This window comes from Ammodytes marinus (genome assembly GCF_949987685.1).
Source record: "Ammodytes marinus genome assembly, chromosome: 13".
Taxonomy (NCBI): domain Eukaryota; kingdom Metazoa; phylum Chordata; class Actinopteri; order Uranoscopiformes; family Ammodytidae; genus Ammodytes; species Ammodytes marinus.
Genome location: NC_137217.1, coordinates 22,974,969 through 23,000,489, shown reverse-complemented (window position 1 = coordinate 23,000,489; position 25,521 = coordinate 22,974,969). Strand labels below are relative to the sequence as shown.

Genomic DNA, 25,521 nt, shown 5'->3' with positions numbered 1-25,521 from the left:
TTTTAAAACGTGCCACGGGCCAATCAATCAGTTTTGACACCCCTGCACTAGTGGGTTAACTAAAAAAAAAAAAAATTATATTACATTACAGTATATTTTTTAAATCGGCCACGGGCCGCTTTTTATTGGCCTGCCGTAGTTTGGACACCCCTGATTTAGATGCACACCAGGTACCGTGATCGTAATGTCCATACCCTCTATGTTTGGTTTCACCTTTGGGATTCAACCTTCTGTATTGACTTAATGTAATGTAAAGAAATTATTCACATAACATGTTCGGTCTACAGCTCAATGGGATCCAAAGAGGAGGCTTGGATAAACAGATATGTGTTGTACTTCCCTTCTCACATCACTACTGCATGCACATGTGTTCTGGACATACCATGCTAATTGAAATGTGTAGAAGATGCATTGCGGCACGAGAGTACAAACCCTCTTTCCACTCAGTTCTGTGCTTTAGGGTCATACCTCTCTTATTTTCCCATTTAAAGAGTTGGGCCCACAGTGAGTACACACACCACACCTGCCCTTAAAAGGTAACTCTGGTCTAAAACACTGTGACCTTGTCATGTAAGGAGCATACTTTTAAAAGGTGTCTACGCCTCAAAACTAAACATTTGGGTTTCATCTTTTGCACATTCACAAATGGTCATTGTTTGCTGTTATATCAATAGAAACCGGGCCTCAGTGAACGCCTGATGTCACACTGAGTATAAGAGCATGTCCTAGATGCCCTGTTTGAGGACTTGGCTTGTGACTGGCCTCTGCCAGCGACAACCTTTTCAGAAGCCAAACACGAACCACAGAAGGGGAGAGCAGGTGAGCTGTGAAGAAAAATTTCCTCCAAGCCAAGGTTGTCCAGACTTTCTGCATGGAGTAGTCTTCAGGATTTCATTCCAGTTAATTACACTAACCGATTCTACTAATGTAAGGCCTCCCTTTCTGGTTGCTGGTGCACTATTAGTGGAAATGCTTAAATGTCTTTGATGGATTGGTTGGAATGAAAACCTGCAGAAGGTTCGATGACAGAGGATTGTACATGAAGCAGATCATTTGCTTGGTCAATACAATGCTGTTAATGTAAACTGGGATCTTTAATTTTTAATAATATAGTGAGTACCTAACAAATACCAGATTCTCAGGATGAAACATAATATTTACGGATATGATCTATTTTTGTGTTTTATATTTCTACTTTCTACTTCTACTTGTAGCGATGGCGTTCCAGACAAATGTGATCAGCTCACCGCCTCAGGTCTCTGTTACACAGTACACAGTACACACTGGATTGTCAGATTGGAGTTCAAATGTGTGCGACTGCGCTGAAGACTGCAGCATCTGTGAGTGGTCATGTGTTTGTAGAAGGAAGCAAAAAAATGAACCAACTCTTAAAATGAAGTTCAAATATGACAACATGTCTCTCCCCCTCCAGGCCTTTGTGCATCGTTCCTCCCTTGTATCCTGGCCTGTAAGGTTGCTCAGGAGAACGGGGACAGCTGCTGCGTGCCCTTCCTTCCTGGTGCCATGATTGCTCTACGGACAAGCATCCGCAGCAGACACCGCATTGATGTAAGCGTGCTGATGCTGAATAAAGGGATGCTATTTTGTAGTAGCTGTGAAATGCTGAGATATAGTCTCTGAGGTTGAGATATATGGATATACAGTATACGAGAGATGATTTATGTTGGTGACCAGCCTACTGCACCTGTTCTTTTCACAGGGCTCTGTGTGTGATGACTGGGTTATCATGGCCTGCCTGCCCCTGTGTGGACTGTGTCAGATGGCGAGAGAGCAGAAGATGAGAGGATAAAAAGAAGATGCATTGACCACAATTTTTAAATGACTTATTTAGGTATAGTATTTGGACATTTGTGCTCAGAATTCATGTCAGCCTGATAATCTGTTTGATTGTTCTTTTGTTTCACCTAATTATTCTACATAATTATAACACATTAGATATCTAGAATATGTATTTTTAGAAACCTGAGATGTGAGCAGTGATTTAGAGACTTGGAGCAAGGCTAAATTATTGAGATGGCAGGAAATAAGACAACAGAGATATAATTCCATTTTTCAACACATAGACTTTAACACTGAATAATTCGCACTTAAGAATCAAATAATTATTGACTCACTGTGCTTGATTCTCTGCAACAAAACAGGAAAGACGTGAATAAGGAAATGTTGAGTTGTACAGCAACAGTGACTTGCAACTTTCTAGTGGTGAAGTAATACAGACTATTTAATTGTATTATTGGATTATGTCATGTATTCATTTTATATTCTGTTTATTTATATGTATAATTAACAAATGTGTATTGATTCAAGCAACCATTTTTCAATAAAACCTCTTGGAATTATCATGTTGTGATTCAGACTTTTTTTTATGTGCGGAAACTGATTTCAAAGGATAAGAATGGGTAGCATCCATCTTCCTCTTTTGATTTTAGTCTGTCGAAGATATCCACGGTACAAGAAGCTTTCTGCAGAGGCAAGGTGAGGCGAACAACATTTGAACCGTTAAGGCTGTCATGGCAAAACAATGTTATTGAATGTAAATCCAAATATAGCAACAAATTAAACTGTAATTGGCAGTTAGAAGTGAGCGTGTTGAAAGATTTTATGAGATTGACTTCTCAGAGGACATCAGGTATTTAATATATTGAACAGCCAGTTGTATAACTAAAAATACCTCCTTTAAAAGCGGTTGACTGAAATATAATACAAATAATGGGAGAAGGTCAGTGACAGAAAATGCAAAAGGGATCATTCAGAAGTGTCCGTGTCTCTTCTAATGCTGCCACATTACTCACATACTGTTAGATGAGGCACACAATGTCACAATCATTTAGTTGCCTGTATTCTATTCCTGCATCAGTAAAGTCAGCATAGGCCAGGTTATTTGCTGTAAAACCTTTCATGGCATGTTTTAATAGTAACAGGTCTAGATCATAATAAAGAGTGGAAAAATCTCAGGACAAGAAGGAACCGAGCAGAGTGAAAGGGGATATGAAAGTAAAGAAATTATTCTGTGGAAATTCTAACCTTGCATTTTGTTTAGAAACACAATGAAATCCTGAGTAAAGATTAGAGTATTCTTCGACCTGAGATTATTAGTGTACTGGAATTAGGAACCTAGTGAAACTTTAATTTGGTAGTAAGGCAGTAAAGGAACATTAAACTATACAGTATTTCATATTTTTCAACATGATTAAAATATGGTAATTTTTTATTTTATTTTGTGGCTTCATATCAATTATTTTTTAAAGCAATTGCGACATTTATATATTTTTCTTTTATACAATGTGCAAATTAACTGAAACTTTTTCTTAAACGATGATATTATATGAGGGTGTTTTTTCTCAGAGGTACCAGATCTTTACTTGCATTGTTTTTGCTTGAAAAATAAAGAATTTGGAGACAAATGTAGCTGACAAGAATTTTGCTATTAAAATATCATCTTTCAAATCGCCTGCACAACATGACATGTAGTATGTGCTGCTCTTTCCGTCCTCAGATTCATTTACCACCATCAATGAGGCACAACCCAGGAGCCTTGCTTACGGACATTGCAACGTGAAATTTAAACAAACCGAAACAACAGACACCGAAGACAACCATTTAAAGGACTGCTTCTTTGTACTGGAACAAGACAAAATGTTGAGTCTAAGTTTTCAGCTGTTGTCAGTTCTTGGTTCATTTCAACTCCTCAGCGGTTACAGCTTTAAAAACTGCATTGAAAACCGTTACTCACGCGGACAAGATTTCAACTGTGTCAATCGGAGGGCAAACAACATGTCCGCTATTGTAAATGACCTACCGCCATCTGCCATCAATCTGACCATCAAGTCCAATCCACTGTGGTACATTCCCAACAGGAGCTTTGTTCATCTACCAAACCTTCAGAACCTCAGGATGGATAATAATGAATTGAGTAAAATCGACAAATTTGCTTTCCAAAACATGCATCAACTGAAGTCTCTAAATCTGTCTTTTAACAGCATATTGGAGCTGAACTCCTCTCTGTTTAAGGACCTCCATAACCTTACCTTTCTCTCTTTGACGAAGAATAAATTAAAGCAGCTCCCCGAGGGCATTTTCTCCAATCTTCTCAACCTGGACACTTTAGTCATGAGGCAGAACTTCCTGACAAATTTCTCCGAGATTGCAGAGTCTGTGTCCCATCTAACAAAGTTGAGGCTGCTAGATCTTTGCTTTAACGATTTTACCTCTCTCCGCCACAACAATGTGTCACTACCCAAATCCCTCTCTGTGTTGTATATATGCAGAAATAATCTGTCTACATTAGGATGTACACATTCATTCCTTGGGTTTATTAAAGTGCTTGATTTGTCGTACAATTCTGTGCTCCCTACAATGGCCTTTCAAGGAGTGGAATTGAGACAAATAAAGTATCTGCGTTTGCGTTCTACAAGTGTCAAGCTAGTGGCGTTTTTAAATATCAGCAATGTCAGCCCAGAGCACGTAGATTTCTCTGGGACAGGTTTAAAAAATGAAACCCTTCTCAAGGAGCTATGCATGTTGTTAAAGAAAAAGATGAAAAGGATTAGAAATATGACTCTGGCAAGTAATGGGATAACGAATTTAAAAGACTACGCACTAAACGATTGCCCTAATATAACAGGGGCTTTGGATTTATCCCTGAACGACCTGAAAAGCACAAGTTGTCTCGACTTTCTCAGTACACAGACAAATCTAAAAAGCTTCATTGCAGAGCACAACCACTTCACCTCCCTCCCATCTTGTAAAAAGAAAAATGTAGTTAAATTAAAAAATCTTAAAGAGCTCAGCTACCGTTACAATCGCATTATCTCAGTATACGCTTATGCTTTCCGTCATACACCAAATATCAAGACGCTAAAATTGAACATAAACTCAATTGCTTATCTCAATCGTAGGGCTTTGAAAGGGCTAGAAAAGCTTGAGCAGCTTCGTTTGGACAATAACCTCTTAACTGATTTGTTCAAAACCACCTTCGAAGACAATTTTAACCTGAAAAACCTTAACCTACGCAACAATCGCATTTCTGTCATTTTTAATGGGACCTTCCACAGACTCCGAAATTTGACTATACTGGACCTAGGAGGTAATAAGATCACTCATTTTCAGCCATCTGGCCTTAAAGGACTAACAAGTCTGGCCAAATTCTATCTAGATGGGAACAACCTGAGACAGATTGACACTTCCCTCTATCGTGTTTTTCAAGACACACTAACAGTGCTGGATTTACAAAGTAATCAGATTCGCTATTTCACAAAACAGATATTTTCACCATTTATGAATCTCAGCAAACTCAGTGATCTGAAATTGGATGGGCAGCTACCTTATGGCCTTACTACTTTACCCAGGAAATTTTTCCATGGCCTCAACTCGCTGAAATCTCTGTATCTCACCAATAATAAAATCTCCCATCTTGATCATGATGTCTTTGATGACCTGACAGGTTTACAATTCCTCACATTGGATAACTGCTGTGTTGGGGTGGCACAGTTACAACCAGGAGTCTTTAAAAATCTAAGAAATTTGACAAGATTGGTTGTAGAAAATATGGGCATTCAGAACTTTTCAAAGGAGGTTTTTGGGAATCTTACTCAATTAAATACACTGCAGCTCAACCGCAATGTGATGCAGAGCATTCCTGTTGATGCCCTAGAGAGTTTACCTAAACTCCACTACCTTGACATACGTGCTATTCCTTTAAGCTGCACCTGCAAGAACAACCTTGTGCAAAACTGGACCAAACATAACCCAAATGTCCAGGTGGTATATCTCTACAATCTGATGTGCCCAAACGATGCAAAACACAAATTCTACAATTTTGATACCAAAGTGTGTTACATCGATCTAGGAGAGTACCTTTTCTTTAGCACAGCAGTTGTGGTATTTCTGTTTACAGTCACACCTTTGCTTTATGTCAAACTTTACTGGAAGATGAAGTACAGTTACTATGTTTTCCGTTCCTGGTTCAGTGAGCAGTGGCGTCGAATCAGAGAAAAGGAGGAACACTGTCAATACGATGCATTTATTTCCTATAACTCCTCTGATGAACAATGGGTCATGGAGCAGTTGCTGCCCAACCTGGAGGGAAATGGATCTTCTTTTAAACTTTGCTTACATCACAGGGACTTTGAGCCAGGCCGCTATATTGTGGACAACATCGTCTCTGCTGTATACGGCAGCCGTAAAACTATTTGTGTGGTGAGCAGGAATTTCCTGAGAAGTGAGTGGTGTTCTCTGGAGATCCAACTGGCCAGCTACAGACTCTTCGATGAGCATCGTGACGTTCTCCTGCTCGTGTTCCTGGAGCCAATAGCAGAGAGGCAGCTGTCGTCCTATCACCGCATGAGGAAAGTCATGTTAAAAAAGACCTATCTGCAGTGGCCTGACTCAGACTGCACTAACCCCACGCAGGCCCAAGAACTGTTTTGGAATCAGCTACGTAGGTCAATTGGAACAGGAAGCAGACTTGAAGTAGGAGGAAATGATACATGTTGTGTAACTCCTGAAAGCAAAGAAACTGAATGCATTGAAACTCACACATCAGATGAGAAGGATTACTTGCTATCTTAAACAAATTGAGTTGTGATTAAGACAAAACTCTCAGTATGTTAAATGTATAATTAGTCTTCTGAAGGGAGAGGGTCATAAATATATGGTGTAGGTGTACAGTGTGATGCATCTTTGGACTTCTAAGAACATCATTCATACAAGCATGAATCAGAAATGTCATTATATTTTGCTCAGTTTTATTTTATACTTAACATTGCTTGATATTACATGTCTCTATTGCACAATAGTGCAAATGTGTTTTATTTTATTTAAATGTTAAGCCCACATACACAACACAATATGAAATAGCTTAGAACTTTCTTGGCTAAAGTTCTTGGTCTGTAAATAATTTCTCATTATAGCACCTGTGTTGAAGAAGATGTGTGTTAATATACAGTTCTGCATATTAAAAAAAAATGCTCCAAGGATGTAAACAATACATAATTGTGCGTTTCTTTATCTTCGCATGAATAGGACGAATAAAAGGATTTACTTTTCAAGGTTGACAGCTATTGCTATAACATGTAATACTTTGTGTTTAATCAAATATGGCTACACAACTCATATATTCACTGACGGTGAAAAAGAAGTTTAAGTAGATAGTGTGAATTGACAAGAATAGACAAGAATATTTTTTTCTAAGTTAAGCCAAAAAAAAGGTTCCCAGGCATGTTTCTATGTAGAGCTTCACCAAACATTAGTACAGTCTCATAGGAGGGAAGGACCAGTGCTCAGGGCTGGGGAAAGAAGAACATGAGGCTGCTGGCTCTCTTTCAAGCATGTGAGATGGGGGGTAATAAGTCATATCAGTGTGATGGGACCTGAGTGGAGGGCAAGTTGAAGGGTGACCATATTGGCTAAAAGGCTGGAAGTGGTTGCTCAGCTGAAGATTGGGATTGTGGGCTGAGAAGGAGGGAACAAAAGAGTATCTTTCCCTTTCAGATGGGTGTTGCTCTTGCTGATAGTGCATTGGCTGTGCAGAATGTCTATCCGGCAGCTGCGTCTGGTATGGAAGGAAATTCTGGTTGTTGCCGTTACTGTATTGAAATCCACTGCTCCTCTCTGTCGCTGCTCTGATGTAGTTCATAAAACTGTCTTCGAAGACATCAAATTCAACAGCCTCTTTGCTCTTAGGCTCTTCCCAGTGGTGAGATGCTGATGCTCTTTCTGCCCAGCACGAGGTTGGAGAGGGAGCAAACGAATGGTCACTGGCTATAACATCCGAGGAGGAGAAGCCCATGCTGAACTGAGGAGAGAAAATAAATAGGTCTGAGGATATCATCTAGAAGACTGACTGAATGCTTTACATGAAAACCAGAAAACGTCCAAATTGTCTGAAGAGCACTAAAGGAAAAATAAAAGCAGGGCCACATGTGAAAATAACTTAAATGAGAAAGAGTTAAAGGGTTTGTTCAGTATTTTTAATGTGAGGTTGTATGAGGTACTTCTGCATAGTTCGTTTTTCGCAGCGCAGTCATTATTAGGAGTTTCAGAGAAACGTCACTTTAGGAGAAGTGAGCATTGTACTGTTGCAGAGGGGGCCAGAAAAACACATAAATGCTGATCTAAAAAATAAATATCTGTTCAATTGTACACTTAATGTAGGATCTTTAGACCGCTGATTGGCGGACTGATACGCTGCACTGCAGGGGCAGACAGCAATTTATTTTTGCACTTTTTACAAGTGTAGTTTGGTAATGTATTACCAACCCAACTCAAGCCAGTACAGTGCTGCGTATCCGCCTGCAAATCAGCAGTGAAAAAAATCATTAATTTGGCATATTATTGAACAGATATTTATTTTTTAAGTAAGCTTGTATATATATGGTGAAACTAGTTTTTCTGCTGCCCCCCCCCCCTTCCAACAGTAAAATGCTGACTACTGCTACAGCAACATCGCCCCCAAACTCCTTGAAATTACTGCACTGATCGCCATCTACATAAGGTAACAAACTAACTATGCATACTGTAAGAACCTCATACAACCCCACTTAAAAAATACTGAACTATCCTTTTAAGAGTAAACTTAGTGTCTTACCTGTTTTGGGTTTTGGTGTCGTTGTGGACTGGCATTCCAGTTAAAATGTCCACTTCCCTTCATTTTGAAGGAAGTGGTTATCTGGTTGTCAAAGCATGGCTGACTGTCAGTGTTGACTTGAAAGGCTGTTGTGAACACATCTATAAAGAAGATGCAAAAATTAAGAACTGCTACCAAACTATAATATGTAGAGGGCTTACTACTGCTTTTCCTAAAACAACAAATGTACCTTGTGAATCAACGTGAAACAATGCTGTTGCGGTGTACTCATTGTACTCCTGAGAAATGCCACTTTAAAAAGGAAACGTTCCATATTTTTCAATACAAAACAATAAGCTGCCCTTGTGAACATTGAAAGAGGTTTCGCTGGCTGCTATTATTCCTCCTGTTAATACTGGCGAAAATGGTGACGCTAATAAACATTTGGTTACATAGATACAAAGGCTATAATTATTATTAAAAAATTCTGCATTGCAACCATTTTATGAGAAAATAAATGCATTAAACTTGCCTTTTGGTAAATTACACTGAATGTAAACGTAACTTTGTTGACAAAACTTAAACTTTGGTAGAATGGATAATTATCCCAGTATAATCTCCATGCTATTTGAAGGTAATATTGTAATCTTGATATGGTATTATCAATATTAGTTTGTTCAAAATAAGATATTATTAAAAAGTTAAGTTCTATTGTCAACACGTTTTACTTAGGGCTGTCAAACGATTACAATTTTTAATCAGATTAATCACAGGATTCTGTGGATTAATCACGATTAATTTTACCATTCGAAATATTCCCGAAAAATTCAAATTTTCTCTGTGTATTGTTGTATGAACGGAAAGATAAATGACAGAAGGTGGATATCTACATTTAAAATTAGTATGTTTATTAATTGAAAATCCAAATGATGGTTTTAATACCGAAAATAAATTTAAATCAAACTAAAATATATAGGCCTACCTTCCAAACCATAATTCAATTGGTCTGTCTCTTTAATATGTCTTTGGGCAAATATAGGATAGGCTATAGAATGGCATTTATTTGGTGAATCTATAGGTTGTGCATTATTGAATACAACTTGATTACAGTCCGCGGTGTGTGTGTGTGTGTGTGTGTGTGTGTGTGCACGCGCGCGGCAGTTGATTTTATATACTATCTATGCCCCCGACACAGACGTGACCGTTAGCAGTTTAAAACTTTCAAACACGGCACGGGCTAACATGCTGCTATGTTTGGCTGCGCGCAGCTACTGATCCTGGGTCAGTAGTGACTGTAGTACAGAGCCGGTGGGATGTACGGGGCGGATCATTCTGCACGCGTTAAATGCGTTAAAAAAATTAATGCCGATAATTCCAGAAATTAATCACCCTGCTTTAACGATAAATTTTGACAGCCCTAGTTTTAATATATGTTCAATAATGTAGGTGTTTCCTCATACAGATAACGGCGAGAATTGTGTGATTATAAATACATTATAAAACATGCAATTACGCTGAGTTAGCAAACAATCTTTAAAAGAACACCTTACATACTGTATTGTTTTATTACGAGTATTTGTGTGCCTGCCTACCTTTAGGCAGGAGCTCCGCTTCCTCTTTCCCAATTGGCTCCTGATCGTTGAGGTATTTTTCGGGAGAAGTACTAACGCCAAGCCCTTCCAAAACCTCCAGGAGGTTCTCCTGAAGCCAGGGCCCGTGCCTCTCCTCTATAGCTCTCAGCAGCACCTCCCTGCTCTCAGCCACCAGGTTTCTCCTTCTCCCAAGGGGGAACTGCAAACAGTCACACAAACCCGCTGCCAATGCACTGACAGACTTAGGCACACAGTCGGTATCTTGTCTTCTGTGCTGTACGTCAAAGCCGTCAGCAGGGTGTGAGCTGGAGAGCTGAATTGGGCTTGGGCTGAGGCAGTGAGCTTCTTTTTGATTGACAGAAGACTCCTGGTTCTTTGGTGTGTGCTCCAAAGTAGAAATGAAGTGTCCCTTTACCTTCTTCTTTAAGGTTTTCACATTTCCTCTGTCAGCAGTGGGAGTCGACTGTGACTCTCTGTCCTTCTCAGACATGACAGGGTTGGTCTTCTTGCTCTTGAGTATCACTATATCGAGTGAGCTTGGTTTAGATGAGAGGATGCTTTTAAAACTTCCAGATGACGGATCAAGTTGTTGCTGTTGTCGCTCCCCTGGTGAAACTATTAATTCCTGGCTGAGTTTTCTATTTTTCTCCTGATGATCATCATGGGCCTTTGTTGCATGGTATGCTTCTTTTTCAAATGGCATGACCTCGTCAGTATCAGCAACCAACAAAGCATTACAACAAAATGGAGAAGGAACTTGCAAAGTTGAAGATGGACGTGAAGTAGCATTGTTCTTTCCTTGTACTTTCTGTCCACTTTTCTCCAGTTTCCTCTGCTCACTTAACAAGCGCTCGATGTCCATGGACTTCACCTCGTGGTTGAATAGGCCATGGTGTCCTGTAAGACGACTGCCTGTGATGATACTGGGCTCTTGTCCGGCAGGAACAACATTTGGAAACGGTGCATCTCTCCTTGAAGTACAATGGCAGCTACTGTGACAGCAGTTTTGGAAATGTGCCATGTCTACACTGCTTTGCTGATGAGATTTGGACTTTGAGGCTTCCTTCCCACCTCCTCGCATCTGAGTCCTCTCCTTGCGGCTCTTCAGTCGCTTCATTTTACCATTATGGTGTAAACATTTGCAGTCTGTAGGGAATCTTTTCACCGAGCAGCAGTTTTTATCTGTAGCTTTTAATTTTCTGTTGAACACATTGAAGACCATTTGTTTGTCTGATGAAGCCCTACCACGCACATGGCTCATACTGCACTGGATTCTGTAAAAAAAAATATAATAATAAAATTAAATAAACTGCAGTTAAAAGCAATTAGAGGTTCATTGTTCCTTATTGTGACCCCACTTTACCTGCTGATTAAATTAAAAATAAGTAGGCTATGCTACCAACCGAACATTGTCAGGCTATTCTTTCGCTCGTTTTAAAGACTGGGCGATTATTATAAGCGTTTCATGCATGAATTACAACACACTTCTTTCTTTTTTCAAGAACCAATCCAACGCACATGTGAAAACTATTAAAAATAATATAAGCTATAAATGTTGTAAAACTATAAATTCACTGTGGGGGCTGAGGTGTACTATCTATGGGTGTAAACCAGATATACCATCAAGACCCATGCATGTACAAGCATAACTTTTAAACAAAGGCTAGCAGGTGAGTAACCTCAACCAACAGGTGCACTTTAGCTAGGTGCACACGTGTTTAAAGTTAGTCTTCAGTTGTAGCTGCTAAGAAACAGAGTAGCCTAACTAACCTTAACTTCAGGAACAAACCATTCAATAATGAGGTTAAACCTTTTAAGATTTTGTTGACACAAACATACAATTATTAACCAACAACTCACCGAAATTCTCCACAGTACCGCTTGCAAATGTATCGTTGCTCAGCAACATGACGCATATGTATTGCTTTGCGCAGCACCAACTCCCACGAACACCAACGACCAGGGCGAGTCCACTTACAAAGACGAGGGGGGTTTAAACGGTCTCATCTTTTATATTCTGCTTAACTTAAACGATGTTTCATATCTAATTTTCTTAAATTATACAACCTAAAATATAGAACAAAGCGAATGGTGTTATTAAAGTTTCGGTTGATTCTAAATATATCTTAAAACATATATTTTTGTTCCCGTGGAGCAAACAATGGTACTGGCAACTATAGCGAAAATTTACTTCCTGAAACTGAATTGGGGGATGACGGTTTTTTGATTTTATGGTAGCCTATGTTTAGTAATATCTCTAAATGTAGCCGTAATATAAAGCTCTGCCTTCCCCTTTTGCACATTACAAGCTTGCAAGTTTTAACAAATGTTTGTGTAATAGTGAGTGGTCGTTATTTATCTGCTAAACAACATATATCTTGTGTGTAGGCCAGTAGGCTAGCTACTGTGGCTAATTCTGCACGCCTCCTTTGAGTCAGCTAGCAATATAGCTGTATAGCCTATTGATTTGTCGGTTCGTTTCCGTTTTTAAAAACTACCAAAAACCCTGCGTGACTGCTTTACCAACACAGATAGAGCCAAGTCATGAGTGCTGAAGACCCAAATCCAGCCGCCACACCCACTCCATGTGAAGACATCCAGGGAGATGGACGATGGATGTCTCTGGTGTGTGAAAATATATTATAACGTGCTTTCTGTTACTTGTTCCCCTTGTTTTTTTAAATAGCTGCAGCATAACAACAGCCATGCATTTTCAGGTTTAACCTGTATTGTCGGTAACGTTAAATTCCGAAATGTATTTGGTAACAAGTTTGAAATATTCTTCTGCATATTCCTTTTATGATAACAGCATTTAATTTAGCAAAACACAAGTGTATTTGGTATTCAGAGATATAACTGCAGGCCTAATGTCCTAGTGTTTCCTCAAAAAATTTAAAATACGATTGTGACAGTCCTTCTGTAATTTAGTTGTTCCTGAATATGCAATATATTTAATCCATTGTTAAGATGTTATATCTAGAAATCAAGCTTCCAAATATCATTTAATAACAACATGTATATACAAGAGACAGTTTGTATACATGTCTCCATGTGAGATGGCATCTAGAGGGATGCCTTATTATGCTGTGTAAAAATACTGTTTTTCTCTCCCTTTTTCTTTTTTCGTAGCACAACCGCTTTGTGTCTGACAGCAAAGACAAAGAACCTGATGTCCTGTTTGTTGGAGACTCTCTCATTCAGCTCATGCACCAGTTTGGGGTAAAACACAGATCACACTGTCCCGTGTCTGGTTCCGTGTGCAGCGCTTGAATGCTTGTCTTGTTCCACTAAACAGCCATGCAAACTGATGAATTGTGTGAACTTAGGTTTCAACATGTGGACACTTTGTTGTTGTGATCTGTCTGCAGATCTGGAGGCAATTGTTCTCGCCTCTCCATGCCCTCAATTTTGGAGTGGGAGGTGATGCAACACAACATGTGCTGTGGAGACTGAGCAACGATGAACTGATTAACATGAACCCAAAGGTCAGATCATTGCTTTGAAGATATAAAAATAACATTATTGACGTGCTTGTTTATTCCCACAGAAAAGTTATTGTGGTTAATTTTGGGCTAAAATCCAAATTCCAGGTACCCAGGACTCTCGATTACAAATGACAATGTGTTCAGTCATGCCTTACTTTCTCTTTTGTAGGTGGTAGTGCTGTGGGTAGGCACTAACAATCATGGTCACACACCTGAACAGATATGTGGAGGCATCATGGCTATTGTCCAAGTCATCAAGAACAAGCTCCCCAATGCCCGGACACTTGTACTTGTAGGTTTTTGTCTTCTGATGCATTCCTTAAATGAAGCTTTTGTTTACCCACCTGCATGTCAGTTGAAGCTCATTCAACCATCAACCTGCACAGGCATGTCACCCATTTTAGTTCCATCTCAGCTTTGTGAGATAAGGTCAACAATAGACTTTTGAACTCAGTATTTTATTGCAGTATCTCAGTAAATGCTACATTTCAAACCTTGTTTCAAAGGCTTTAATTGTGTGGAAGAAGCTTAAGGTGGAAACTACTTCATTTCTTTCACCCACATCTCAGAAAAAAAACTGACATGTGGGTGAGTAGGTAATGTCTGCTTGAGCCCAACTTTCATCTGGGGAAAGATCCCTTTTTTGATAGCAAACAGTTTTTACATTGATGTGTTTATTTCTTAGAAATATTGTTAAACATGCTCCACGTCCTTATCAATAATAACAGCAATACGTTTGTGTCCCAGGGTTTACTGCCAAGGGGTAAATTGCCAAACCCACTGCGGGAGCGTAATGCCAAGGTGAACAAGCTGGTCGAGGAGGCTGTATTGCCTCTCCCACACGCCTCTTTCCTGGACGTGGACCCCGGCTTCGTCAACACCAATGGCAGCATCACCCATCAGGACATGTACGATTACCTTCACCTGACCCCGCAGGGTTACCAGGCTGTGTGCGGTCCCCTGCATGCACATCTCAAGTCCATGCTAGATAAGCCAGCTGAGAACTGATCAACCAGGGCACAAACGTACACTAACCGCAGTGGTCCTCATCCCTGTTTCCAAAGAGTAACACCTCGAATGATCGTTTAGATAGATAATTAAGGGGTAAGAGCTACCCAAATGATTTGCGTAAGTCCTCTTCATGGCCAGGGTTGGTGACCACTGTTACAGATAAGGGGACCATTACGTTTATTGTGTTCATTTAGATAGAAATTAAATGTGCTATAGAGAGACAAAGTCCTGCCTCTATTCCCGGTAAACATTTGTTCCACTAGCTTTTGGTTCTCAAACGGTTTTTCCATTGAAACCCGTATGGTTGATACAAACTACAAATATGATAAGGGGAACTTTGTGTGTCATCCATAGGGGCCAACGTCAATGACTCAACAGTCTGCACTATACTATGAAACGATATCTCTGGAAGACATATTAATACTTAAAAAATCCTGATGTCTAATGGTTATGAACGAAACCTTTAAAAAGATGCAGCGAATTTTCCCTCTAAAGAAGACATGCTGTATGTCAAAGCTTTAGTTGCTGCTCCTATCAAAAACTTTTTTTGAAACAGTGCCGATCTCATAGCTACAGCTCTCATGAGAATATCCAAGCCTAATCTACCTTATAAATATGGATGGGTATGTGATTTTCAGAAGACACCTTCCTTTAAAATACATCAATCCAGCCACTCGAACAGGAACTAGGTGGAAAAGGGTGTGAGACTTTGACTCTTTAGGCACCAGGATATGTCTGTTAAAAAAACAAGTTACAAGTACTGCCCTTAATGTATAATTTGTCAGTTTCACTAAGTTCTTTGAGTTACAATTTTTTTTGGCAATAGCTTTATTTGCTCCGTTGTGATGTCTGATGTCTTTTGTATTATGTTAATTTGAATGACCAAATGATTTTGATTGACTATTACTGTCTCCTTATTATGTCACAAGTCTTTGTACCTTATTGCTTCACCTATTGTAACAGCAACAGATTTTGATGTGAGAGTCTGTGCTTTTTTGCGAACATATAGATGTATTTTCAGTAGGCTATGAAGTTGAATTGCAATATCTGAAGTTGCTTGTGCCTCAAGTTTAATCCCATCTGCAACATCTCAAAAGGCTTTACTTCACACTAAAATGCCTCCGAGCCGCTTGGATAAGGATTGTGCTACACAAATTGAATTATGCTTCAGGATTGCTGATTGTGTAAGTGATGGAAGAATGCATTAAATATAAATAAGAGATGGTGTCGTTGCCCTTGATTGATTTATCAGACCTGCATGCTGATACTAAGAATGAGACGTTGATTGTCACAGATGAAGTGCAACATTTGTATGCCTCAGGAGGACTGACCACTAACCAGCAGGTTCATAAAGAGTACACATACTGCACACACATTTGGTTCGCAAGAGATAAATTGCTGTTGGTTGACCGGTTTTCTTCCGGGCTCAGACATGTTTAAAAACAGAGCTGCATTTTTGAAACTTGAGGAGAGTGAACAAGTCTAGTTTTGCTCTTAACCTGCAGTAGTTTCGTCAACAACATTCAATACTTGCACTTCTTCCAGCAGTTGTCACACATAATACAACACCTCAAACTTACAATCCTGTCTGTAGTCTGGATCCCTGCAAGCATTATCTTAAATGTGTCAGTAATGTATCCATTGCAGTGGTGTTGCAAGCACCCATTGATATTGATTGCAAGCCTGCATATCCTGAAATGCCTTTAGCGGGAACGGATGTTCGTAAGTCTCATTATGTGCACCAACACTGAAGCAGTAAGTAAGACGAGCATAAATATCTTTTTGACGTATCAGCTTCCTTCCATATTGTTTGTGTTAGTACACGGTCGCCCAGGAAGTTTCAATAAAATATGTTTGACCTCTCCTCATGAAAGGATTTTGATAAGGTGAATTATTCTTGATTTATAAATTGTATGTCTTCTCAAAACTTTATTGATCAATATCATCCAAACATATCACAGTGAAAATTAAACCACAAATAACCATTGCAAACTGTGTATTCAGGCTGAAACCAAACTTGGGCAAGCAGGTGTGGTCTTGCGTTGTCGTCTTGCAGCCTAAACTTGTTACCAGACCCTTCTTGCTGGTGGGAGGCAATGGTTCTCCAGGATGTACCTGTACTTTGACATTTCCATCCAGCACCACTAATGGTGTTTTTCCTCCATAATGAATAACAGGCCATTCCATCACTGAGACCCCACCTGCTTCAGTGGTTTCCTGGATGCAGTCATCACAGAGGTTCTCACCACTTAATCCCAGCACCCTGTGTCTATCATCTATACGGTCAAGGGTATAGCGGCTCTCATCCATAAAGACACCATGTCGCCAGTGCCCAAGCTGTAATGCCTAGGTCATACTCAATATTAGTAAGTGAGTGACATTTGAAAGAGTAATATTGGGCATTTCCATGCATGAAATACCGTCGAATTTGTGTTTCATGTTCAATTGACCAAAGTTCTGACATTTTAACAAATCCTTCCTATTGTTCAATTCCCCCAATTTTGTTTTAGCTTGCATACACAGTTTGCAAAGGTTAATTGAGGTTTAATTTTCACTATGATATGTTTGGATGAGATTGACCAATACAGTTTTGAGAAGATATACTCTTTATCTATCAAAAATAATTCACATTGTCACAATCATTTCATGAGAAGAGGTCAGAAATATTTTATTCCAACTTCATGGGCAACCGTGTACAGTATATCAAATGCTTGCCAAAGACAAAAATGTACATCAGCTTGGATCAGTAAGACAAAGCATAGAACTCAAAAAGTGTATGTGACACACTTTGAAACTAATCAAAGTAAGATCATTATATGATAACAAGACTATGTAAGAAAATATTCACTTAAAGGGACTTAAAAAACATGGCCACATTTGGCATAAAAATGCTCCTTTAGTGGAGGTCAGTAACATGCAGGTCCCTCACTGTCTCACGACAAGGAGACACTAGTCAAAACCACAATGAGGTTGTTTTGGCCAAGATGCATATTTCCTATTATTCAAAGCCACCCATTGTGAAGGTGTTGGTTGGCCAAGACATGTTTTAAATAACTGGCAACTGATGAATGTGTCATGGCTCTGATTTCAGAAATCAACACCATCCTTTATAAGCAGTCACAACAAAATCCCTTTTATTCCTTTTTCGAAGACTGAGGATAGTGCACATAGGATTTCTTCCTCTGGACTAACTGTACTGTACCGTCCTTTACCAAACCATGGGATCAAAGATGTTTTTGCTGTTGGTTCTTGTACTGCTTATTTTTACCGATCACAGTCAAGGTATTGAATACGTTATAGAATGAGACAATGTAATACGTTTTAAAAGGAAGTTTACATTCTGTGCATTTTCTATTGTGATTTTTTTTCCTCTCATTTTCCAAAGGAGTTCCTGAGACACATGAACAATCCTTGAATGTCAGTACTTTCACTGATGGTATGCTAAATTCATGTTTAGTAAAAAATATTTATGTGTTTGCATTAATTCATTTATCAAATGCTTGTTATTACTCTATTTAAAAAAGAAAAGAAAAAAAGTGTGGTATATTTTGTGTTGTAGGCTCTGTCGTTGGAGAACCACTGACAACTGCAAACCCAATCCACACCCCAGGACAGCACAAACGGTGGTGTAACTGTAAAGGTAAAAACAGCAAACAGTAAATGTGTAAGCAAAGCCTCATAATTAGCATTCTACATTGTCCTGACCCATTTTGTTCTTCTGTCTTTGTGTATTTGGTCCATCTCAGAAAAGGGAAGAGAGATGGTAAATGCACTGTGCCTTTGCCCGCAGTCTGCCAGGCGCAATGGCAAGTATGCAAAATGTGAGTTTCATTTCAGTTTCTTGAGATTTTTTTAAATAATCAGGTAAAAAAAAACACTCATAAGTGATGTGAAAATATTGTATTATTCAGTATATTTTAAATGATTTTGCTTGGTAAAAACATAATTTGTATTTTTCTTCTTATCATTTACCTGCCGAACCACAAGTGAAAAAAATTTGCCAGATGGAAAAAAATAAGGACCTGAAGATTTGCAGGTGGTTTTCCAAACCGAAGAGCAGCAGGAATTTTGGTCCCAGCAACCCCATATGAACAACGCTTACAATTGCAACACAACACAACATAATAAGCACTCCTTCTATATAAACGTGTTTGTGATTATTATGCAATAATAGCTGTTATTACATAATGTCTTATCATATTTTTTTTATACTTTTGTAATGTTTATTTGTAAAACAATTTCACTAGGGAAAGTTTGCATGACTGCTTTCTGTATCAGCACTAAGACACTGTAGCCCCGTCAATAAACTTCAGACATAATTGATTGTGTTGATTTTTTTTATTGATTAATAAAATAAACATTTCATTAATTAATTTACATTGGCTTACAGTTTTAACATTATCAACCATAACAGAAAAAGTGGAATGTCTTAAAAGTGAGTATATGAAAGTATTTCAAGGGGATACACTGGCATTGTTTCCCCTTGTTTAACTATAAACGTGTAATGAAGTATTCTTTTAATAAACCAATTCAAGGCAAATATAGGAAACACCACAATAATACAACTACCCTTGCTTATATTGATAACCTTTACCATAACAACAAAACACAAAACAGGGAAAAACAATAATAATGCACTTTGCCATTTCAGTAGTGTAAATGTTACTATTCTGTAGTGTACATTCATTTAAATAAATCTGATAAATCATCATCATAAATAATTTTACAGTAATATTGTTGACAAAGACTGTAGAGGGAGCAAGAGGCCTTTAGGTCTGACTGGATTTCTCAGAGTGGAGGACTCAGTTGAACAGCCCATTGACAGACAAAGCCAGCAGACCCATCAACATCAGACCGCCTTGGGATGGGATGTGCATGGGGCTGGAGTTAAGAGCTAAGAGGGAGAGAGGGACAGACATAATGAATAAAGAATGGTGTCTGTCATTCTGAGGTTACATTTAACACAACATGGGAAATCATTTTATCTATTTTGATGGTGTTTAACTGTTGTAATCACTAGAATTATTATTATAATTATTTTTTTCAAATATTCCACTTTATAAAGCTGTCAATACATTTTTCCAAAACAAATTAAGCAACAACTAAAAAGTTTCAAATGATACCATCACAGTTTTGGATTGAGTTTGAATCACATTATGTTGCTCAGACAGAACCTATTGTGGAGACACTGTAGTGAACACGTCAAACATACAAAATAAGGAGAGAAAAGGTAGGATCACTCACCTGTGAAGGCTTTAGTCTGGGACATTGTGATATTGGTCACCGGGTTCCTCGCCTTACATATGAAGTTCCCACTGGCTAACACAGGGAAGGTGAGAACAGAGCCAGTACGGACAACCGGCGATGATGGACTGTTTATATACCAGCTGAAGTCACAATCTGGCTGAGATTCAGCTGAGCATGTCAGGGACACGGTGTAGCCAAGTTTAGCTGAATCTGGACCAGTGATTGTCACATTCAGAGGGCCATCTGCAAACACAGAGAGAGAGAGAGAGAGAGAGAAAGAGAGACAGTGGGTCAGAATAACGTACTGTACAATGAGGATGATTGTGTTGATTTGGCACAAACTGATACATTTTAGTGTAATCTCTTAAAACACATTTGTTCTGAGCAGCATATGGGGAGCTTTCCAGAACTCATCGTGGCCAAACTCAAGACTATTGCATGGCGATTCCTATTATAGCATTTGTTCAGTTCTGTCCTTTCGCTATTTTCATACTATGCTCAATTATCAATCACCGTTTTCGTAAAATTCACTTCAACTGGGCAGTAGCAGTTATTGAAAATGGGATGTTAACATATTAACACCTGATAATTCACCCAAATGATAATACAAAACATTATTTTACTTTATACTGATGTTGTAAGGGAGTTAAACATTGAAACACTTTACATGCAACATTTAGCATTTTTTAAATGATTGATTTAAATTATGGAGGATAAAAATCCACTGTTCCCTACAGCACTCACAGTTCACCAGGAGCGTGTATGGGCCGCTTTCATGTGAACGAGCCTTATTGGTAGCCACACAGCGGTATGTCCCGTCATTGTAGATTGTCACTGGAGTGAAGAACAGCATATTGTTTTCCATGTGGTAGGACATGTTTGTGTTGCGTGCGGCAGAGTGGTTCATGTCGAGGCGCGTGTAGTTTTTCATCCAGTAGATGGAATCATAGGGCCCATCAACCTCACAGGTGAGAGTGAGGCTCTTGGTGTTAATTGGAACGCTGTTGTTTCTGATTCTCAGTGACTTTATTTTTTCTGTGGAGTGGGCAGAAAACACAAAATAAATATTTGATCCGTTATTGAGTCACATAATAAGCAACTGAAAAAGTCAAACCCATATCACGTTGTCTCACCAATAACTGTGAGCATCATGGAGTTTGTGCTGTTTTTGTCGGTGATGTTATTGTAGGCCATACAGGTGTATACTCCACTCATGTTTAAAGACAAGAGGTCAGTTGTAAACCCGGACGTATTGGCCACTTCGGAGCCGTTGAACCACCAGCTGAAGTGACTGGGAGGCAGCGACTTGGCACTACAGTTGAAGACCACTTTAGATCCTGTCTCAGCGTAGGCTGGCCCGTCAATGATAGGTGTTCCTGGTCCAACTGCAACATTAGAGGAGACAGTAGGCTCTCATCGTATTCATCTAAATATCTTGGTGAACATTATTCTATTAAACTGTAAAACAAATGATCAAATTGTCACACTTCAGAATGACATAAATATTCTAAATGTTACTCACACTTCACATGGAGCATGTGAGGGGGGCTGGTCGCATTCCCAAAAGCATTAAAAGCCATACACTGGTAGCTTCCGCTGTCATTGCGTTCTAGTGGGTTGAATTTGATCGTCATGTTATTCATGTAGAAATGTGTTCTGTTGTCTTCATGCAGGTACTGATAATTTTTCATCCAGTACACATGCTCAACATGTCCAGTCACATTGCATGTTAGCATATAAAGATGACCCTCGATGGCAGGATTCATTGGCGTTTCTACTTGTGCATTTATTTCAGGATCTGAAAAAGGGAAAGGAAAATGTTAGTTATGTATCTAGTGAGTCATCTCTCCTTTTTGACAGAGGTGTTTTTCTTTAAATAGAAACAAATAGTATAAATAGCTATCCAAGACTCACCAACGACAGTAAGCATAGTGTATGCGGTGCTGTTTTTGCCGGTGATGTTATTGTAGGCCACACAGGTGTATTCTCCACTCATGTTTTTAGACAAAGGGTCAGTTTCAAACACTGGCGTATTGGCCACTTTGGAGCCGTTGAACCACCAGCTGAAGTGACTGGGAGGCAGCGACTTGGCACTACAGTTGAAGACCACTTTAGATCCTGTCTCAGCGTAGGCTGGCCCGTCAATGATAGGTGTTCCTGGTCCAACTGCAACATTAGAGGAGACAGTAGGCTCTCATGGTATTCATCTAAATAACTTGGTGAACATTATTCTATTAAACTGTCAAACAAATGATCAAATTGTCACTAACTCAAACTTCAGAATGACATAAATATTCTAAATGTTACTCACACTTCACATGGAGCATGTGAGGGGGGCTGGTCGCGTTCCCAAAAGCATTAAAAGCCATACACTGGTAGCTTCCACTGTCATTGCGTTCTAGTGGGTTGAATTTGATCGTCATGTTATTCATGTAGAACTGTGTTCTGTTGTCTTCATGCAGGTACTGATAATTTTTCATCCAGTACACATGCTCAACATGTCCAGTCACATTGCATGTTAGCATATAAAGATGACCCTCGATGGCAGGATTCATTGGCGTTTCTACTTGTGCATTTATTTCAGGATCTGAAAAAGGGAAAGGAAAATGTTAGTTATGTATCTAGTGAGTCATCTCTCCTTTTTGACAGAGGTGTTTTTCTTTAAATAGAAACGAATAGTATAAATAGCTATCCAAGACTCACCAACGACAGTAAGCATAGTGTATGCGGTGCTGTTTTTGCGGGTTTTGTTATTGTAGGCCACACAGGTGTATTCTCCACTCATGTTTTTAGACAAAGGGTCAGTTTCAAACACTGGCGTATTGGCCACTTTGGAGCCGTTGAACCACCAGCTGAAGTGACTGGGAGGCTGCGACTTGGCACTACAGTTGAAGACCACTTTAGATCCTGTCTTAGCGTAGGCTGGCCCGTCAATGATAGGTGTTCCTGGTCCAACTGCAACATTAGAGGAGACAGTAGGCTCTCATCGTATTCATCTAAATAACTTGTGTTCATTTACGTCATGAATAATTGTGTAGCAACATTGTTTTTTTGTTTTTTTTTAAACTTCAATATTAAAGTGTATGAGGGTGCCAAAACATTCCTTCCCACCAAAAGGGGATAAGGGCCCAGGGTAAACTGGGTGCTGAGTACTCACAAAAAACATCAAGCATGAAGATTCCACTGTTATTCCTGCTGAGTGGGTTTGAAGCTTCACACGTATAGTTCCCATTGTCAGAGAACATGACAGGATCAAAGGTGAGGGTGACGTTATCCATCGAGAGGTTTCTTGTGTTGCCAGGATATAGCGGGGACCCATTATACAGCCACAAAATTGACTTTACACTTCCAGCTGTCTCACAGGTGAGTGTGAATGTGTGGTTAAGGATTGGCTGAGGTCCGCCAATTTTTATCGCTGCCATTGTCACTGGAACTGTGGAAAGATATGGAATGAAAAGGATAGACGCCATTACAGTAAGCACAGCAACTCCAATGAATTTTGGGGTTATTAGTTATTAGTTAATTGGTAGACAAAAAAATAAAAAATTGTAAACAAGAAAATAGAAGCAAAAGTTATTTTTGATAGTATTTGCTTTCTTAGATGAGAAAATTGAAACCACTCAGCCAGGAGTTGTTTAGCGTAGGTAATCTTAGGTAATCTTAGGAACTCCAAGGAACTTTCAGTGTGTGTTCATTCTTGCAGCCCCTTTGGACAAAAGCGGTAGTGTTTTTACTACCCAGCTGTAGTTCCTGGGTGAACGTACCCATGACAAAGGAATTAAGAAAATCTATATGAAAATAGCATTCTTTGCACTGACTCGTTTGCTGTTACATGTTTGTAACAAATTTGACTGTTTCAGAAATATTTAAAAGTACCTCATGGCACAGTTAAGGTGGAAAACAGCTTGCTGGCTATGTGCAAAGTTCAGAAAATCTATTAGTTGCTTTAGCAAAAATGTCAACATATTTCTATATAGTAAGTTACCCAAAACAGTGAGCATCGTGTAGGCGGTGCTGTTTTTGCCCGTGACATCGTTGAAGGCTTTGCAGATGTACTTCCCGGTCATATTTGGGGTCAGATTTTCAATTTTCAACACTGAGGTGTTAGCCATCAGGTGGTCGTTGAAGTACCAGCTGATGTGGCTAGGAGGATGGGAAGCGCTTGAGCAGTTGAGGATCACCTGTTCTCCTGCCAGAGCCATGGACGGCCCATCGATCACTGGCTCCATTGGGCCATCTTTAAATGTCAGACAATTCATTATTTATTTTTCAAGATTTTTGCTATTTGTGTATCTGCGGTACTTCAGGTGCACAATGTATCAATCCGCAGAGAAAAGAGAAAAAAAGAAAAACATTAAAAATACTTACAGTTTACTTCAACTGTGTAGGGGCTGCTGGTCATGTTGCTCACAGCATTGAAAGCCTTGCACTGATACTTTCCATTATCTGATAATTTGACTGGGTTGAGAATCAGAGTCTTGTTGGCCATCTCAAAGACTGTTGTATTGTCTGTGGAAATAGGTTTACCGTTCCTCCACCACTGAATTTTGTCAACAGTTCCATTCACTTCACAATGCAGAGTGAACGACTCCTCATGTATTGCTGGTCCCCCTGTAGAATACAGTCCAACTGCTGCCAGTGGCGCTAGAGGATGGTAAGGGAATTTAGTCATTTAAATGTTAGTGTGGGTTGAGTGAATATGGCATTTTCGACTGGAAAATTTTAGAAGAATGATACCACTCCGATATCCATCCATTAAATATAGGAAGCTAGAGAGGGCAGTCGGTTAGATTATTTTAGTTTTTGAAATAGGGGGGCACGGCTAGCCTTGCTCAACCTAAAGGTAACACATTTCACGAACCAGCAACTCTGAAGCTCACTAATTACCATATCACATATCATTCATCTCAAAGGTTAACACTTAAGTGCAAAAATGAGTATCTGGTGGTTTCTTTGGTGACGCAATGAGGTCAACAAGATTTCAGTAAGCCAATGTTCACAGCCAGAAAGAGTCTGGCACATAACCCAAAAAAAACACATACTTCTTTGTTTTTACACTTCAGTATTTGCGTTAATTAAATACACAAGTTGTAACATGGTTATAATGGAACTTTGAAGGTGCTGGTAGGCTATTACCCATAGATAGTAAATGCTATTACCCTGTTTCCAGACTGAATGGTAAGTGGCTGCTCCAATTTCACATTGAATGGACGGGACATAATAGCAGTATCAATCTTCTAATCTAACTTTTGACAAGAAGCAATCATATTCATAAGTTAAAAATATTACAAATCCAACCTTACCCACAATAGTGATTGTTGCACTTGCAGTGTTAAACCGCAACGTGACTGTGTTGTGAAATAAGCATTGATAATATCCTGACTTGTTCACTTCAACACTCTCTAGTTGAAGCTTTGGGCCACTGCTATTTAGGTCCACTCCGTTCAACATCCACTGAATGCTCGCAGGAGGGCTGGACTTTGCTGAGCATGACAATGTGATGTTAGATCCTGTTCTGTAGGTGTCCATCATGGGCATGGCCATCATCATTGTATCACTTGGACCATCTGATGAAGCAACCAGAATGAAATTGTTATTG

General features: G+C 39.3%; 4 protein-coding genes across 5 annotated transcripts in view; 3 read left to right on the top strand and 1 right to left on the bottom strand.

Annotated features, from left to right (window-relative positions):
- Positions 1–1,216: 1,216 nt before the first annotated feature.
- Positions 1,217–1,810, top strand: cnfn (cornifelin; the record flags this gene model as incomplete). The annotated part of the gene is made up of 3 exons (XM_080039917.1): positions 1,217–1,340; positions 1,433–1,569; positions 1,721–1,810. 3 exons carry the CDS (start codon positions 1,217–1,219, stop codon positions 1,808–1,810), a joined length of 351 nt encoding a protein of 116 aa, XP_079896043.1.
- A 1,815-nt stretch (positions 1,811–3,625) lies between these two features.
- tlr21 (toll-like receptor 21) lies at positions 3,626–7,220 on the top strand. Its single transcript, XM_080039225.1, has one exon. The coding sequence runs from the start codon at positions 3,658–3,660 to the stop codon at positions 6,589–6,591; it is 2,934 nt and encodes a 977-aa protein (XP_079895351.1). The 5' UTR covers positions 3,626–3,657; the 3' UTR covers positions 6,592–7,220.
- A 5,143-nt stretch (positions 7,221–12,363) lies between these two features.
- Positions 12,364–15,895, top strand: pafah1b3 (platelet-activating factor acetylhydrolase, isoform Ib, gamma subunit). Of its 2 annotated transcripts, none has more exons than XM_080039386.1 (6): positions 12,364–12,413; positions 12,711–12,804; positions 13,309–13,398; positions 13,548–13,664; positions 13,834–13,956; positions 14,412–15,895. In XM_080039386.1, the coding sequence occupies exons 2-6, from the start codon at positions 12,724–12,726 to the stop codon at positions 14,670–14,672; spliced, it is 672 nt and encodes a 223-aa protein (XP_079895512.1). In that variant the 5' UTR covers positions 12,364–12,413; positions 12,711–12,723; the 3' UTR covers positions 14,673–15,895. The 2 variants fall into 2 exon arrangements, with proteins under 2 accessions (XP_079895512.1, XP_079895513.1); XM_080039387.1 differs by having other exon boundaries at positions 12,380–12,519.
- Positions 15,896–19,016: 3,121 nt separating this feature from the next.
- LOC307259672 (hemicentin-1-like) overlaps positions 19,017–25,521 on the bottom strand; it is a gene marked incomplete at its 5' end in the record, with an annotated part of 41,005 nt that continues 34,500 nt past the window's right edge. Inside the window, 12 exons of the mRNA XM_080039616.1 lie at positions 19,017–19,569; positions 19,920–20,165; positions 20,667–20,957; positions 21,056–21,307; positions 21,445–21,720; positions 21,837–22,088; positions 22,234–22,509; positions 22,626–22,877; positions 23,080–23,355; positions 23,908–24,159; positions 24,291–24,566; positions 25,226–25,489. Coding sequence (XP_079895742.1) covers positions 19,478–19,569; positions 19,920–20,165; positions 20,667–20,957; positions 21,056–21,307; positions 21,445–21,720; positions 21,837–22,088; positions 22,234–22,509; positions 22,626–22,877; positions 23,080–23,355; positions 23,908–24,159; positions 24,291–24,566; positions 25,226–25,489 — 3,005 coding nt within the window. The 3' untranslated portion in view covers positions 19,017–19,477. The remainder of the gene's footprint in view (positions 19,570–19,919; positions 20,166–20,666; positions 20,958–21,055; positions 21,308–21,444; positions 21,721–21,836; positions 22,089–22,233; positions 22,510–22,625; positions 22,878–23,079; positions 23,356–23,907; positions 24,160–24,290; positions 24,567–25,225; positions 25,490–25,521) is intronic.